General features: G+C 47.2%; 1 protein-coding gene across 1 annotated transcript in view; it reads right to left on the reverse strand.

Annotated features, from left to right (window-relative positions):
• The window catches only part of cplane1 (ciliogenesis and planar polarity effector 1), a 178,882-nt gene that overhangs the window by 5,794 nt on the left and 159,007 nt on the right, over positions 1-14,081 (reverse strand). The window contains exons 45-50 of the mRNA XM_078535739.1: positions 12,897-13,028; positions 11,638-11,791; positions 11,457-11,515; positions 9,749-9,919; positions 8,606-8,724; positions 7,144-7,233 (exon numbers count right to left, since the gene is read on the reverse strand). Coding sequence (XP_078391865.1) covers positions 7,144-7,233; positions 8,606-8,724; positions 9,749-9,919; positions 11,457-11,515; positions 11,638-11,791; positions 12,897-13,028 — 725 coding nt within the window. The remainder of the gene's footprint in view (positions 1-7,143; positions 7,234-8,605; positions 8,725-9,748; positions 9,920-11,456; positions 11,516-11,637; positions 11,792-12,896; positions 13,029-14,081) is intronic.

Raw genomic sequence — 14,081 nt, forward strand, 5'->3', positions numbered from 1 at the left:
CTCCATTGTATTTTCTACCTGACATCTGTCATACACTCACTTTTTCCTTTTTATCTTCACCTCTATCTCTCTCGTCATCCAGAGTGTTCTAGATTTATTTGTCCTACGTCTCCCCTTCAAGGGAATATACCTTGACATTGTTTGCAATACTATCTCTTTGGAGGTGGCCCATTGTTCAGCCACTGGAAACATACTGCTGCAGAAAATTACCCTGAACACGTTTCAGGAACTCTCGCCCCTCTTCTCCCTTTTTATTATTCCTATCCCAGTCTATATTTGGATAATTGAAGTCTCCCATTATGATTACTCTATAACTCTCGCATCTCTCTGTAATCTCTTTCCAAATTTGTTTCTCCACATCCCTTCCACTAGTTGGTGGTCTATACACTGCACTATTCAATGTTATTGCACCTTTTTCATTTCTTACCTCTAGCCAGAGAGGTTCTGTCTTTGACCCCTCTGGAACATCCTCTCTCTCTCCATCCAGTACTGTAATTCCATCTTTAATCAGTACTACCACCCCCTCCCCTTTCCTTCCTTTTCTGTCTCTCCTAAACACCTTGTACCCAGGAATATTTAACACCCAGTCCTGCCCTTCTTTGAGCCAGGTCTCTGTTATAGCAATAATATCATAGTTCCATTTGTCAACCTTTGCCTGTAGTTCACCAATCTTATTAACCACACTCCATGCATTCACATACATGCACATTAATCCTGATTTAGGCTTTTTAACTTTCCCCCTTGCTCTGACCCCATTTAAGTGACTTACTATAGCCTACTCTAGTTCTATCAAACTCTCTCAGTATTCTATCTACCTTGATATTACTCTCTGATATATCCTCCTTATCAGTTAATACTTCTCTACTTCCCACTGCCAGTTTTTCTCCTCTCCTCTCTGAATTTCCCCCCAGGTTCCCATCCCCCTGCCAATCTAGTTTAAACCCTCCCCAATAGCACTAGCAAACCTCACGAGAACATTACACCTCAACAGGACTGGGACTAACCTGTCCTTCTTGTACAGGTCCCACCTGCCCCAGAACCGGTCTCAATGTGTCAGAAATCTAAAGCCCTCCCTCCTATGCCATTTCTCCAGCCATACATTGAACTGCTCAATTCTTATGCTCATCAGCAGGTGGCACTGGGAGTAATCCTGAGATCACTGTTCTTGAGGTCCTGCTTTTTAATTTCCTTCCTAACTCCCTAGAATCTGCTTTCAGGGCCATGTCCCTTTTCCTTCCTATGTCATTGGCCCCAATGTGGACCACAACCTCTGGCTGCTTGCCCTCCCCCTGGGGAATGTCCTGCAGCCGCTCTGTGACATCCTTGACCCTGGCACCGGGGAGGCAACATAGCATTCTGGAGTCACGCCTACGGCCACAGGAAAGCCTGCCTGCTCCCCTAACTATGGAATCCCCTACTGCTATAGCTCTTCCACTCTTCCTCCTCCCATCCTGTGCAATTGAGCCACCCGTGGTGCCCAAACTTGGCTCTTGCTACAGGACTGTACACAGTACTCCAGATGTGGTCTTACTAAATGCCCTGTATAACCTTCCTACTTTTGTATTCAATTTCCCTTGTAATAAACAATAACATCTTATTTGCTTTCCTAATTACTTGCTGTACCTTCATACTAGCTTTTTGCGATTCATGCACTAAGACACCCAGATCCCTCTGTATCTCAGAGATCTGCAATCTCTCACCATTTTGATAAAATGCTTTGTTTTCATTTTTCCTGCCAAAATGGGCAATTTACACTTTCCCACATTATACTCCATTTGCCAGGTCTTTGCCCACTTATCTATATCTCTTTGTAGCCTCCTTATGTGCTCTGCACAATTTATTTTCCTGCCTATCTTTATGTCATCAGCAAATTTAGCAACCATACCTTCCCTTCATCCAAGTCATTTATATAAATTCTAAACTGTTGAGGTCTCAGCACTGATTCCTGTGGCTCACCCCTCGTCACATCCTGCCAACCAAAGAATGACCCATTTATGCCTACTCTGTTTCTAGTTAGCCAGCCGATCATCCATCCGTGCTAATATGTTACTCCCTACACCACGAGCTTTCATTTTCCCCAATAACCATTGATGCGGCACCTTATTAAATGCCTTCTAAAAATCCAATACAGGACATCCACTGGTTCCCCTTTATCCACATGTAACTTCTTCAATGAACTCCAATAAATTGGTTAAATGCGATTTCTCTTTCACAAAACCATGTTGACTCTGCCTGATTACCCTGACTTTTCCTAAGTTCCCTGTTATAATGTCTTTAATAACGGCTTCTAACATTTTCCCTATGACAGATGTTAAGCTAACTGGCCTGTAGTTTCCTGCTTTCTGTCTCCTTCCCTGTTTGAATAAAGGAATTACATTTGCTATTTTCCAATAATAATGGAACCTTCACCAAATCCAGGGAATTTTGAAAAATAAAATCCAACGCATCAACTATCTCACTAGTCACTTCTTTTAAGACACTAGGACCTGGGGACTTGTCAGTCCACAACTCCGACAATTTACTCAGTACCACTTCTTGGCGATTGTAATTTTCCCGAGTTCTCCTTCTCTTCCATTTCCTGATATTTAGCTGTTTCTGGGATGTTACTTGTATCCTCTATAGTGAAGACTGATGCAAAATACGCGTTCAATTCATCTGCCATCTCCTGATTTTCCATTATTAATTCCCCAGGCTCACTTTCTATAGGATCAACGATCACTTTGTTAACTCTTTTCCATTTTTAAATATCTAAAGACCTCTTACTATCTGTCATTATATTTCTAGCTAGCTTTCTCTCGTACTCTAACTTTTCCCTTCTTATTAATCTTTCAGTCATTCTTTGCTGTTTTCTATATTCTGACCAATCTTCTGACCTGCCACCCATCTTTGTGCAAATATATGCGTTTTCTTTAAGTTTGATACTATCTTTTTTTTTTAGTTAACCACAGATGGTGGATCTGCCCCTTGGAATTTGTCTTTCTCGTTGGAATATATCTATTCTGTGTATTCTGAAATATCTATTTAAAGGTTTGCCACTGCATCTCTATTGACCTATCCATTAATCTAATTTTACTAGTTTACTTTAGCTAGTTGTGTTTTCATGCCCTCATAATTGTTCTTATTTAAGCTTAAAATACTAGTCCAGGAGCCACTCTTCTCCCCCTCAAACTGAATGTAAGATTCCCCCTCCCACCGCAAGTTCCTCTCCAGTCCTGAGCAGATATCCCCAACCCCGGCACCAGGCAGGCTACGCAGTTGTCTGGGCTCTCGCTCTTTGCTGCAGAGTACAGTGTCAATCCCCCTCACTATACTGTCCCCTACTCCCACTACATCCCTTTTTGCTCCCCTCACTTGAATGACTTCCTGTCCCACGGTGCCATGATCAGTTTGCTCATTCACCCTGCAGCCCCCACTCTTATCCAAACAAGGTGAGAGAACCTCAAACCTATTGGACAATTGCAGTGGTTCACACTCCTGTCCTCTGGGTCCCCTCACCTGCCTCACTCAGTCGCACTCTCCTGTCCTCTGGGTCCCCTCACCTGCCTCAGTCGCACTCTCCTGTCCTCTGGGTCCCCTCACCTGCCTCACTCAGTCGCACTCTCCTGTCCCTGACCACTGACCAAATCAGAAGATCCTGTCCTAAATGATGTGACTGCCTCCTGGTATAAAACATCCAGGTAACTTTCCCCGTCCCTGATGTGTCGCAGTGTCTGCAGCTCAACCTCCATCCCAATGTCTCTGAGCCAAAGATCCCTAAGCTGCAAACCTGTTTGCCCTGGATCACACTGCCATCCAGGAGTTCGCACATGCTGGACTTTTACATGATTATATACAGTAAATTTTCCTGCATTCAATTGATCACCATTTTGAATGTTTCCTATTGTTGTTCTACATTACAGTTTGCCAATATTGTTGCCCATTTTATTTTCCCAAGTTCTATCCTCCGCCCTTCAAAATCAGCTTTTTTCCAATCTATTAAAATTGTTTTCATCATACTTATTTCCTTTTCTATCGCCACCTTAATATGGTCACTATTGCCTAGATGCTCCCCTTATTTTACTTATTTTATCTGCTCTGGTTCATTCCCCATCAAGAGAACATAAGCAGGAGTAGACCACGCAGCCCATCGAGCCTGCTCCACCATTCAATACCATCATGGCTGAGTCTGGGCTTCAACTCCACTTCCCTGCCCACTCCCCACATCCTTTGTTTTCCTGCAAGACCAGAAGTCTGTCTATCACAGCCTTTAATGCATTCAACGATACAGCATCTAAAAATCTCTGGGGTAAAGAATCCCAAAGATTCACAACCCTTCCAGTGAAGTAATTTCTCCTCACAGAATCACACAGTGCAGAAGAGGCCCTTCGGCCCATCCAGTCTGCACTAACACGTGAGAAACACCTGACCTACCTACCTAATCCCATTTACCAGCACTTGATCCATAGCCTTGAATGTTATGATGTGCCAAGTGCCCATCCAGGTACTTTTTAAAGGATGTGAGGCAACCCGCCTCCACCACCCTCCCAGGCAGTGCATTCCAGACCCTCACCACCCTCTAGGTAAAAAAGATTTTTCTCACATCCCCCCTAAACCTCCTGCCCCTCACCTTGAACTTATGTCCCCTCGTGACTGACCCTTCAACTAAGGGGAACAGCTGCTCCCTATCCACCCTGTCCATGCCCCTCATAATCTTGTACACCTCCATCAGGTCACCCCTCAGTCTTCTCTGCTCCAACGAAAACAACTCAAGTCTATCCAACCTCTCTTCATAACTTAAATGTTTCATCCCAGGCCACATCCTGGTGAATCTCCTCTGCACCCCCTCCAGTGCAATCACATCCTTCTTATAATGTGGCGACCAGAACTGCACACAGTACTCCAGCTGTGGCCTCACCAAGGTTCTATACAACTCCAACATGACCTCCCTACTTTTGTAATCTATGCCTCGATTGATAAAGGCTAGTGTCCCATATGCCTTTTTCACCACCCCACTAACATGCTCCTCTGCCTTCAGAGATCTATGGACACACATGCCAAGTTCCCTCTGTTCCTCAGAACTTCCTAGTGTCATGCCGTTCATTGAATGATTCCTTGTCAAATTACTCCTTCCAAAGTGTATCGCCTCACAATTTTCAGGGTTAAATTCCATCTGCTACTTATCTGCCCGTTTGACCATCCCGTCTATATCTTCCTGTAGCCCAAGACACTCAACCTCACTGTTAACCACCCGGCCGCAAACTTACTAATCCTACCCCCCACATAGTCATCTATGTTGTTTATATTAATGACGAATAATAGGGGACCCAGCACAGACCCCTGTGGTACGCCACTGGACACTGGCTTCCAGACACTAAAAGCATCCTTCTGTCATCACCCTCTGTCTCCTACAACTAAGCCAATTTTGAATCCACCTTATCAAAATTACCCTGTATCCCATGTGCATTTGCCTTCTTTATAAGTCTCCCATGTGGGACCTTGTCAAAGGCTTTGCTGAAATCCATATAAACTACATCAACTGCACTACCCTCATCTACACACCTGGTCACCTCCTCAAAAAATTCAATCAAATTTGTTAGGCATGACCTCCCTCTGACAAAGCCATGCTGACTATCCCTGATCAAACCTTGCTCTCCTCGTCTCAATCCTAAATGATTGGCCCCTTTTCCTGAGATTCTTCCTCTGTGTTTTAGCAAAAATAAAAATTGCTGGAAAAACTCAGCAGGTCTGACAGCATCTGTGGAGAGGAAGACAGAGTTAACGTTTCGAGTCCATATGACTCTTCAGAAGAGTTTTTGCTACAGATTTCCAGCATCCACAGTATTTTGCCTTAACCCCCATGTCTTAGGTTCCCCGACCAATGGAAACACTCTCTCAGCATCCACCATGTCAAACCCTCTTCAGAATCTTGTACCTTTCAATGAGATCACCGCATTCTTTTAAACTCCAGAGAATATAAATCCAACTGTGAATCTTGCCTTGTTGAGCTTTTTACATATTGGGTTAGAAAGGAGTCCTGCCACATTGTAGGAGCTCCATTCTCTTATCCCATTTACCCAACTCTTCTGTCCAATTAGTATCAGGGGAGTTGAAATCTCCATGATTATTATTCTACGTTTTATACTCAATTCTCTAATTTGTTGGCACATTTCGTCCTCCACCTCCCCTCCGCTATCGACCCCACCTCCCTTCCGCTATCGACCACACCTCCCTTCCGCTATCGACCCCACCTCCCTTCCGCTATTGACCACACCTCCCTTCTGCTATCGACCCCACCTCCCTTCCGCTATCGACCCCACCTCCCTTCCGCTATCGACCCCACCTCCCTTTCGCTATCGACCACACCTCCCTTCCGCTATCGACCCCACCTCCCTTCCGCTATCGACCCCACCTCCCTTCCGCTATCGACCCCACCTCCCTTCCGCTATCGACCCCACCTCCCTTCCTCCATCGACCACACCTCCCCTCCGCTATCGACCACACCTCCCCTCCGCTATCGACCACACCTCCCCTCCGCTATCGACCACACCTCCCGACTACACCTCCCCTCCACTATCGACTGTACCTCCCTTCCACTATCGACTACACCTCCCCTCCGCTATCAACTACACCTCCCCTCCGCTATCGACTCCACCTCCCCTCCGCTATCGACTCCACCTCCCCTCCGCTATCGACTCCACCTCCCCTCCGCTATCGACTCCACCTCCCCTCCGCTATCGACTCCACCTCCCCTCCGCTATCGACTCCACCTCCCCTCCGCTATCGACTCCACCTCCCCTCCGCTATCGACCACACCTCCCCTCCACTATCGACCCCACCTCCCCTCCGCTATCGACTCCACCTCCCCTCCGCTATCGACTCCACCTCCCCTCCGCTATCGACCACACCTCCCTTCCGCTATCAACCACACCTCCCCTCCACTATTGACTGCACCTCCCTTGCACTATCGACTACACCTATTGGTGTGCTGAGCTTGAGAGACCCGAATTTCAGTTTAAATTGGCAAGGGGACAGGGTGCAGCCACACTGAGTTGGCAAAGTCCAGGCTGAGTTACTGATCTTGCCCAGTGTGGTACTGAGCTCCATGGAGCAGCCAGGGCCCTAGTGTCAAGCTGCCAGGGTTTCGAGCGATGGTGAGATGCTTACCAGCCCTGGCCTCTTGATGTCTGACCAGCCCACGATATGTGCTCCCAGTCACTGGGCAAGGTCTTCTCTGGGCTGCTTGTCTCAATGTTCCTAATTGAAACACAACAGTTGTATCAGATTAATAACTGGGCTTTTTCTTAATCATTCATTCAATTGCTGCAGTCCATGTGGTGTAGGTACACCCACATGCTCATTCAGCAACCAGTGCAAACACAATGGGCCGAATGGCCTCCTTCTGCATTGCAACAATTTTGTGATTAGAATTATAATATTTACTTTATTGCAGCAACACAAGTGTCTAGTCCAGAACACTGGGGCGAGATTGTAATTTCCCGATGGAGATGCGAATCAGATTGTGAAACACTGAACTTTTAAAAAATATAATAATTCGCGAGATGTGGGCTTCACTGGCTGGTCCAGCATTTATTGCCCACCCCTAGTTGCCCTTGAGAAGGTGGTGGTGAGCTGCCTTCTTGAACCGCTGCAGTCCATGTGGTGTAGGTACACCCACAGTGCTGTTAGGGAGGGAGTTCCAGGATTTTGACCCAGCGACAGTGAAGGAACGGTGATAAATTTCCAAGTCAGGGTGGTGAGTGACTTGGAGGGGAACTTCCAGGTGGTGGAGATCCCATCTATCTGCTGCTCTTGTCCTTCTGGAGGTTGCAGTTTGGAAGGTGCTGTCTAAGGAGCCTTGGTAGTTGCTGAAGTGCATCTTGTAGATGGTACAGACTGCTGCTACTGTGTGTTGATAGTGGAAAGAGTGAATGTTTGTGGATGGGATGGCAATAAAGCGGCTGCTTTGTCTGGGATGGTGTCAAATTTCTTGAATGTTGTGGGAGCTGCACTCATCCAGGCAAGTGACTCCTGACTTGTGCCTTGTAGATGGTGGACAGGATTTGGGGAGTCAGGAGGTGAGTTACTCGTCACAGGATCCCTAGCCTCTGACCTGCTCTTGTAACCACAGTATTTATATGGCTAGTCCAGTTCAGTTTCTGGTCAATGGTAACCCCCAGGATGTTGATAGTTGGGGATTCAGTGATGGTAATGCCATTGAACACCAAGGAGCGATGATTGGATTCTCTAATGTTGGAGATGGTCACTGCCTGGCACTTGTGTGGTGCGAATGTTACCGGCTACTTGTCAGCCCAAGCCTGGATATTGTCCAGGTCTTGCTGCATTTGGACATGGACTGCTTCAGTATCTGAGGAGTCGCGAATGATGCTGAACATTGTACAATCATCAGTGAACATCCCCACTTCTGACCTTATGATGGAAGGAAGGTCATTGATGAAGCAGCTGAAGATGGCCTCAATGATTTCAGTATGGGTCAGTGACCCTGTACACGTTTAATACAGGAGGTGAATGTGGGAAACATTCAGAAAGGTACTGAATGAAACCATTAACACTTTGACACAATAACTTCATGCAACAGACAAGGTAAAGGGAAGCGACGGTCACCCACCGGTCTGTGGAGCTCGCCCAGGGGATGAGGAGACCGATCGGGCTGGCTTCACCCGATAGGTGCCTGAGAAGCATCGCTCCACCCGACTGGCAGACAGACTGCGTGATCCTGCATTCCTCCTGGAACACAACACAGAATGAGGGCACACCTCACAGACACAGACTCACACACTGCACCCACCTCACTGACACACACACACACACACACTGCACCCACCTCACTGACACACACACACACACACACTGCACCCACCTCACTGACACACACACACTGCACCCACCTCACTGACACACACACACACACACACACTGCACCCACCTCACTGACACACACACACACACACTGCACCCACCTCACTGACACACACACACACACACTGCACCCACCTCACTGACACACACACACTGCACCCACCTCACTGACACACACACACACACACACTGCACCCACCTCACTGACACACACACACACACACTGCACCCACCTCACTGACTGCCATCCAGGCTGCATGCACCTCACTGACTCCAATACTGACTATATGGACCTCCCTGACTCACCCATGGACTGTATGTGTCTGACTGACTCACACACAAACTGCACACCGCTTATGGACAGTGACTGTTTGCAGTTCATGCACGCACAAACACGGACTGTACATGGCCTGCACACACATCTTATGCAGCTCGCACACACAAGGCTGTACGCAGCTCGTCCATGCACACACATTCACACAGTATGCATACTCACTTAGCACACACCTCACACACAGGGTATACACCATTTGTACATTACTGGTAACTGAACACGGCAGCCGATCATTAGCAGCGACTGAGGAAACATCCTCTGAGTCTCTCCATTTGACAAAAGCAGCAAAGTTACTGTCAGGGAGATGAGGTTTCTTGGTTCAGATTCTGGATGGTGATAGCTGCCATTAATACTGTACAAGAGGATGAAGAGCTGCTGTAATGGAACAGAGGTGACAGTATTCATGGATATCAGATGGAGTCACACGAATGGGTTAAAAGGCCTTTCCCACCTATTGGGGTGAGAATGGTCAGTACTGACCGGGCGTTTGTCAGTCCTCTATTTAACCCCTGTCAATGGGGTCTGGATAGGCTAAGTGTTCATCACGCCTGTACTTACCCTCTTGGTGTGCTGCTATATGGATTCTGAGTGAGTTGAGCTGATTTGATGGGCTTTTCTCCCAGAGCTCGGGGGCGAGTGTTTGGAAGCTGAACAGTGTCGCACAACATCTCGTTCATCAAGCTGAGCGCTGCCTGGGTTCGCTGCTCCTGGTTCTCAGCCAACGTTACCCTGGAGAGAAAAGGGAAAATAACAGGTGAATAAAGGACAAAGAGAGCCTGGGAAACACAATCCAAACTTTACCAGTCCACCACTCTAGCACATCATTTACATACAGGAACAGTGAGGGGGAGGCCGTTTTGTCCAGAGCAAACAGTTCATCCAGAAACATACAAACATATGAATTAGGAGCAGGAGGAGGCCACTCGGCCCCTCGAGTCTGCTCCACCATTCAATAAGATCATGGCTAATCTGATTGTAACCCCAACCCCACATTCTGCCTACCCCCAATAACCTTTCACCTCATTGTTAATCAAGAATCTATCGACCTCTATCTTAAAAATATCCATTGATCCTGTCCGGAACATTCTCTGGGGAAGAAATTTCCACAGACTCATGACCCTCTGAGAGAAAACATTTCTGCTCACCTTCATTTCAAATAGGAGACCCCATATTTTCACATCATTGGAAACACAGGGTTACGATACACAGTGAGTCGGTCAGTCTCAGGGTTACGATACACAGTGAGTTGGTCAGTCTCAGGGTTACGATACACAGTGAGTTGGTCAGTCTCAGGGTTACGATACACAGTGAGTCGGTCAGTCTCAGGGTTACGATACACAGTGAGTCGGTCAGTCTCAGGGTTACGATACACAGTGAGTCGGTCAGTCTCAGGGTTACGATACACAGTGAGTTGGTCAGTCTCAGGGTTATGACACACAGTGAGTTGGTCAGTCTCAGGGTTACAATACACAGTGAGTTGGTCAGTCTCAGGGTTACGATACACAGTGAGTCGGTCAGTCTCAGGGTTACGATACACAGTGAGTCGGTCAGTCTCAGGGTTACGATACACAGTGAGTTGGTCAGTCTCTGGGTTACGATACACAGTGAGTCGGTCAGTCTCAGGGTTACGATACACAGTGAGTCGGTCAGTCTCAGGGTTATGACACACAGTGAGTTGGTCAGTCTCAGGGTTACAATACACACAGTGAGTTGGTCAGTCTCAGGGTTACGATACACAGTGAGTTGGTCTGTCTCAGGGTTACGATACACAGTGAGTTGGTCAGTCTCTGGGTTACGATACACAGTGAGTTGGTCTGTCTCAGGGTTACGATACACAGTGAGTTGGTCTGTCTCAGGGTTACGATACACAGTGAGTTGGTCTGTCTCAGGGTTACGATACACAGTGAGTTGGTCTGTCTCAGGGTTACGATACACAGTGAGTTGGTCTGTCTCAGGGTTACGATACACAGTGAGTTGGTCTGTCTCAGGGTTACGATACACAGTGAGTTGGTCTGTCTCAGGGTTACGATACACAGTGAGTTGGTCTGTCTCAGGGTTACGATACACAGTGAGTTGGTCAGTCTCAGGGTTATGATACACAGTGAGTTGGTCTGTCTCAGGGTTACGATACACAGTGAGTTGGTTAGTCTCAGGGTTACGATACACAGTGAGTTGGTCTGTCTCAGGGTTACGATACACAGTGAGTTGGTCTGTCTCAGGGTTACGATACACACGAACACACATTCGCAGAATTCTTTAAAAATACCTTTTTTTGACTGCATTTTGCTTCTGATTTTCTTTAATTTCTTTGCTTGTGAATTTTCTCTGCGATGAAAGTAAAAATGATTAATAGAAAAACAAAATTCAGGAAATGGAGTACGAAATGAACTCTGGACCTGGATGTCTAGAAGAGCAGCAGAAGGATAGTAAAGATCCCTGCCCACTACCTGCTTCTCCTTGGGGTGGAATGGCGCTCGTTCCTTTCTCATCAGATCTTCACGATGTTGTTGATATATTTCAAGTCTCTGCCGTCTCTTACGTTTCATCCATTCCTGAATTTCCTTCTGTTCTTGCTCACTTCTCTTCGGAGGCTTAGAATGTCTACACATCGGAGAACAAAGGAAAAATGTCCATGTGTCAGGGAATAAGGAGAATTAGGATGTGGAAATACCCACAGTCAAGGTTAGATACAGAGTAAAGCTCCCTCTACACTGTCCCCATCAAACACTCCCAGGACAGGTACAGCACAGGGTTAGATACAGAGTAAAGCTCCCTCTACACTGTCCCCATCAAACACTCCCAGGACAGGTACAGCACGGGGTTAGATACAGAGTAAAGCTCCCTCTACACTGTCCCCATCAAACACTCCCAGGACAGGTACAGCACGGGGTTAGATACAGAGTAAAGCTCCCTCTACACTGTCCCCATCAAACACTCCCAGGACAGGTACAGCACGGGGTTAGATACAGAGTAAAGCTCCCTCTACACTGTCCCCATCAAACATTCCCAGGACAGGTACAGCACGGGGCTAGATACAGAGTAAAGCTCCCTCTACACTGTCCCCATCAAACACTCCCAGGACAGGTACAGCATGGGGTTAGATACAGAGTAAAGCTCCCTCTACACTGTCCCCATCAAACACTCCCAGGACAGGTACAGCACGGGGTTAGATACAGAGTAAAGCTCCCTCTACACTGTCCCCATCAAACACTCCCAGGACAGGTACAGCACGGGGTTAGATACAGAGTAAAGCTCCCTCTACACTGTCCCCATCAAACACTCCCAGGACAGGTACAGCACGGGGTTAGATACAGAGTAAAGCTCCCTCTACACTGTCCCCATCAAACACTCCCAGGACAGGTACAGCACGGGGTTAGATACAGAGTAAAGCTCCCTCTACACTGTCCCCATCAAACACTCCCAGGACAGGTACAGCACGGGGTTAGATACAGAGTAAAGTTCCCTCTACACTGTCCCCATCAAACACTCCCAGGACAGGTACAGCACGGGGTTAGATACAGAGTAAAGCTCCCTCTACACTGTCCCCATCAAACACTCCCAGGTTAGGTGTAGGTGGTGTAAGTACAATATAAGGCCTTACTGAAGAAGTGGAGTGATTTGTTTCACAGCACACATAGCCATACGCCTGAGAATGTCAGTTTGTGGGGAGGAGGATTTACAATGCAGCATCATTGGCAATTTTTACCTGGTGAGTTTCTTAATTTGTTCCTCAGAAAGACCCAAGCCTTCAGTGGACAATTTGCCCTGATTAAACAGCTCGGCGACAATGTCACTGACACCACTCATTCCGCTCAGGTGAAGGCGATCATCTGTGGAGCTGGAAACATAAAATACAGGATCAGTCAGTGTCCAGGCCTCGGACAGTGCTGACCATAGCCCCAATGACATCAAAGGCACCAGTCATTTCACCAAACATCAGCTGAGGAAAATACAAAATACAAAAGACATAAATGTGACTCGTGTTAGTCTGGGATAAACACACTGACCCGTGTTAGTCTGGGATAAACACACTGACCCGTGTTAGTCTGGGATAAACACACTGACCCGTGTTAGTCTGGGGTAAACACACTGACCCGTGTTAGTCTGGGATAAACACACTGACCCGTGTTAGTCTGGGATAAACACACTGACCCGTGTTAGTCTGGGATAAACACACTGACCCGTGTTAGTCTGGGATAAACACACTGACCTGTGTTAGTCTGGGATAAACACACTGACCCGTGTTAGTCTGGGATAAACACACTGTCCCGTGTTAGTCTGGGATAAACACACTGACCCGTGTTAGTCTGGGATAAACACACTGACCCGTGTTAGTCTGGGATAAACACACTGACCCGTGTTAGTCTGGGATAAACACGCTGACCCGTGTTAGTCTGGGATAAACACGCTGACCTGTGTTAGTCTGGGATAAACACACCTACCCGTGTTAGTCTGGGATAAACACACTGACCCGTGTTAGTCTGGGATAAACACACTGACCCGTGTTAGTCTGGGATAAACACACTGACCCGTGTTAGTCTGGGATAAACACACTGACCCGTGTTAGTCTGGGATAAACACACTGACCCGTGTTAGTCTGGGATAAACACACTGACCCGTGTTAGTCTGGGATAAACACACTGACCCGTGTTAGTCTGGGATAAACACACTGACCCGTGTTAGTCTGGGATAAACACGCTGACCCGTGTTAGTCTGGGATAAACACACTGACCCGTGTTAGTCTGGGATAAACACACTGACCCGTGTTAGTCTGGGATAAACACGCTGACCCGTGTTAGTCTGGGATAAACACGCTGACCCGTGTTAGTCTGGGATAAACACACTGACCCGTGTTAGTCTGGGATAAACACACTGACCTGTGTTAGTCTGG

Source organism: Cetorhinus maximus, unplaced genomic scaffold, assembly GCF_964194155.1.
Source record: "Cetorhinus maximus unplaced genomic scaffold, sCetMax3.hap1.1 HAP1_SCAFFOLD_633, whole genome shotgun sequence".
Taxonomy (NCBI): domain Eukaryota; kingdom Metazoa; phylum Chordata; class Chondrichthyes; order Lamniformes; family Cetorhinidae; genus Cetorhinus; species Cetorhinus maximus.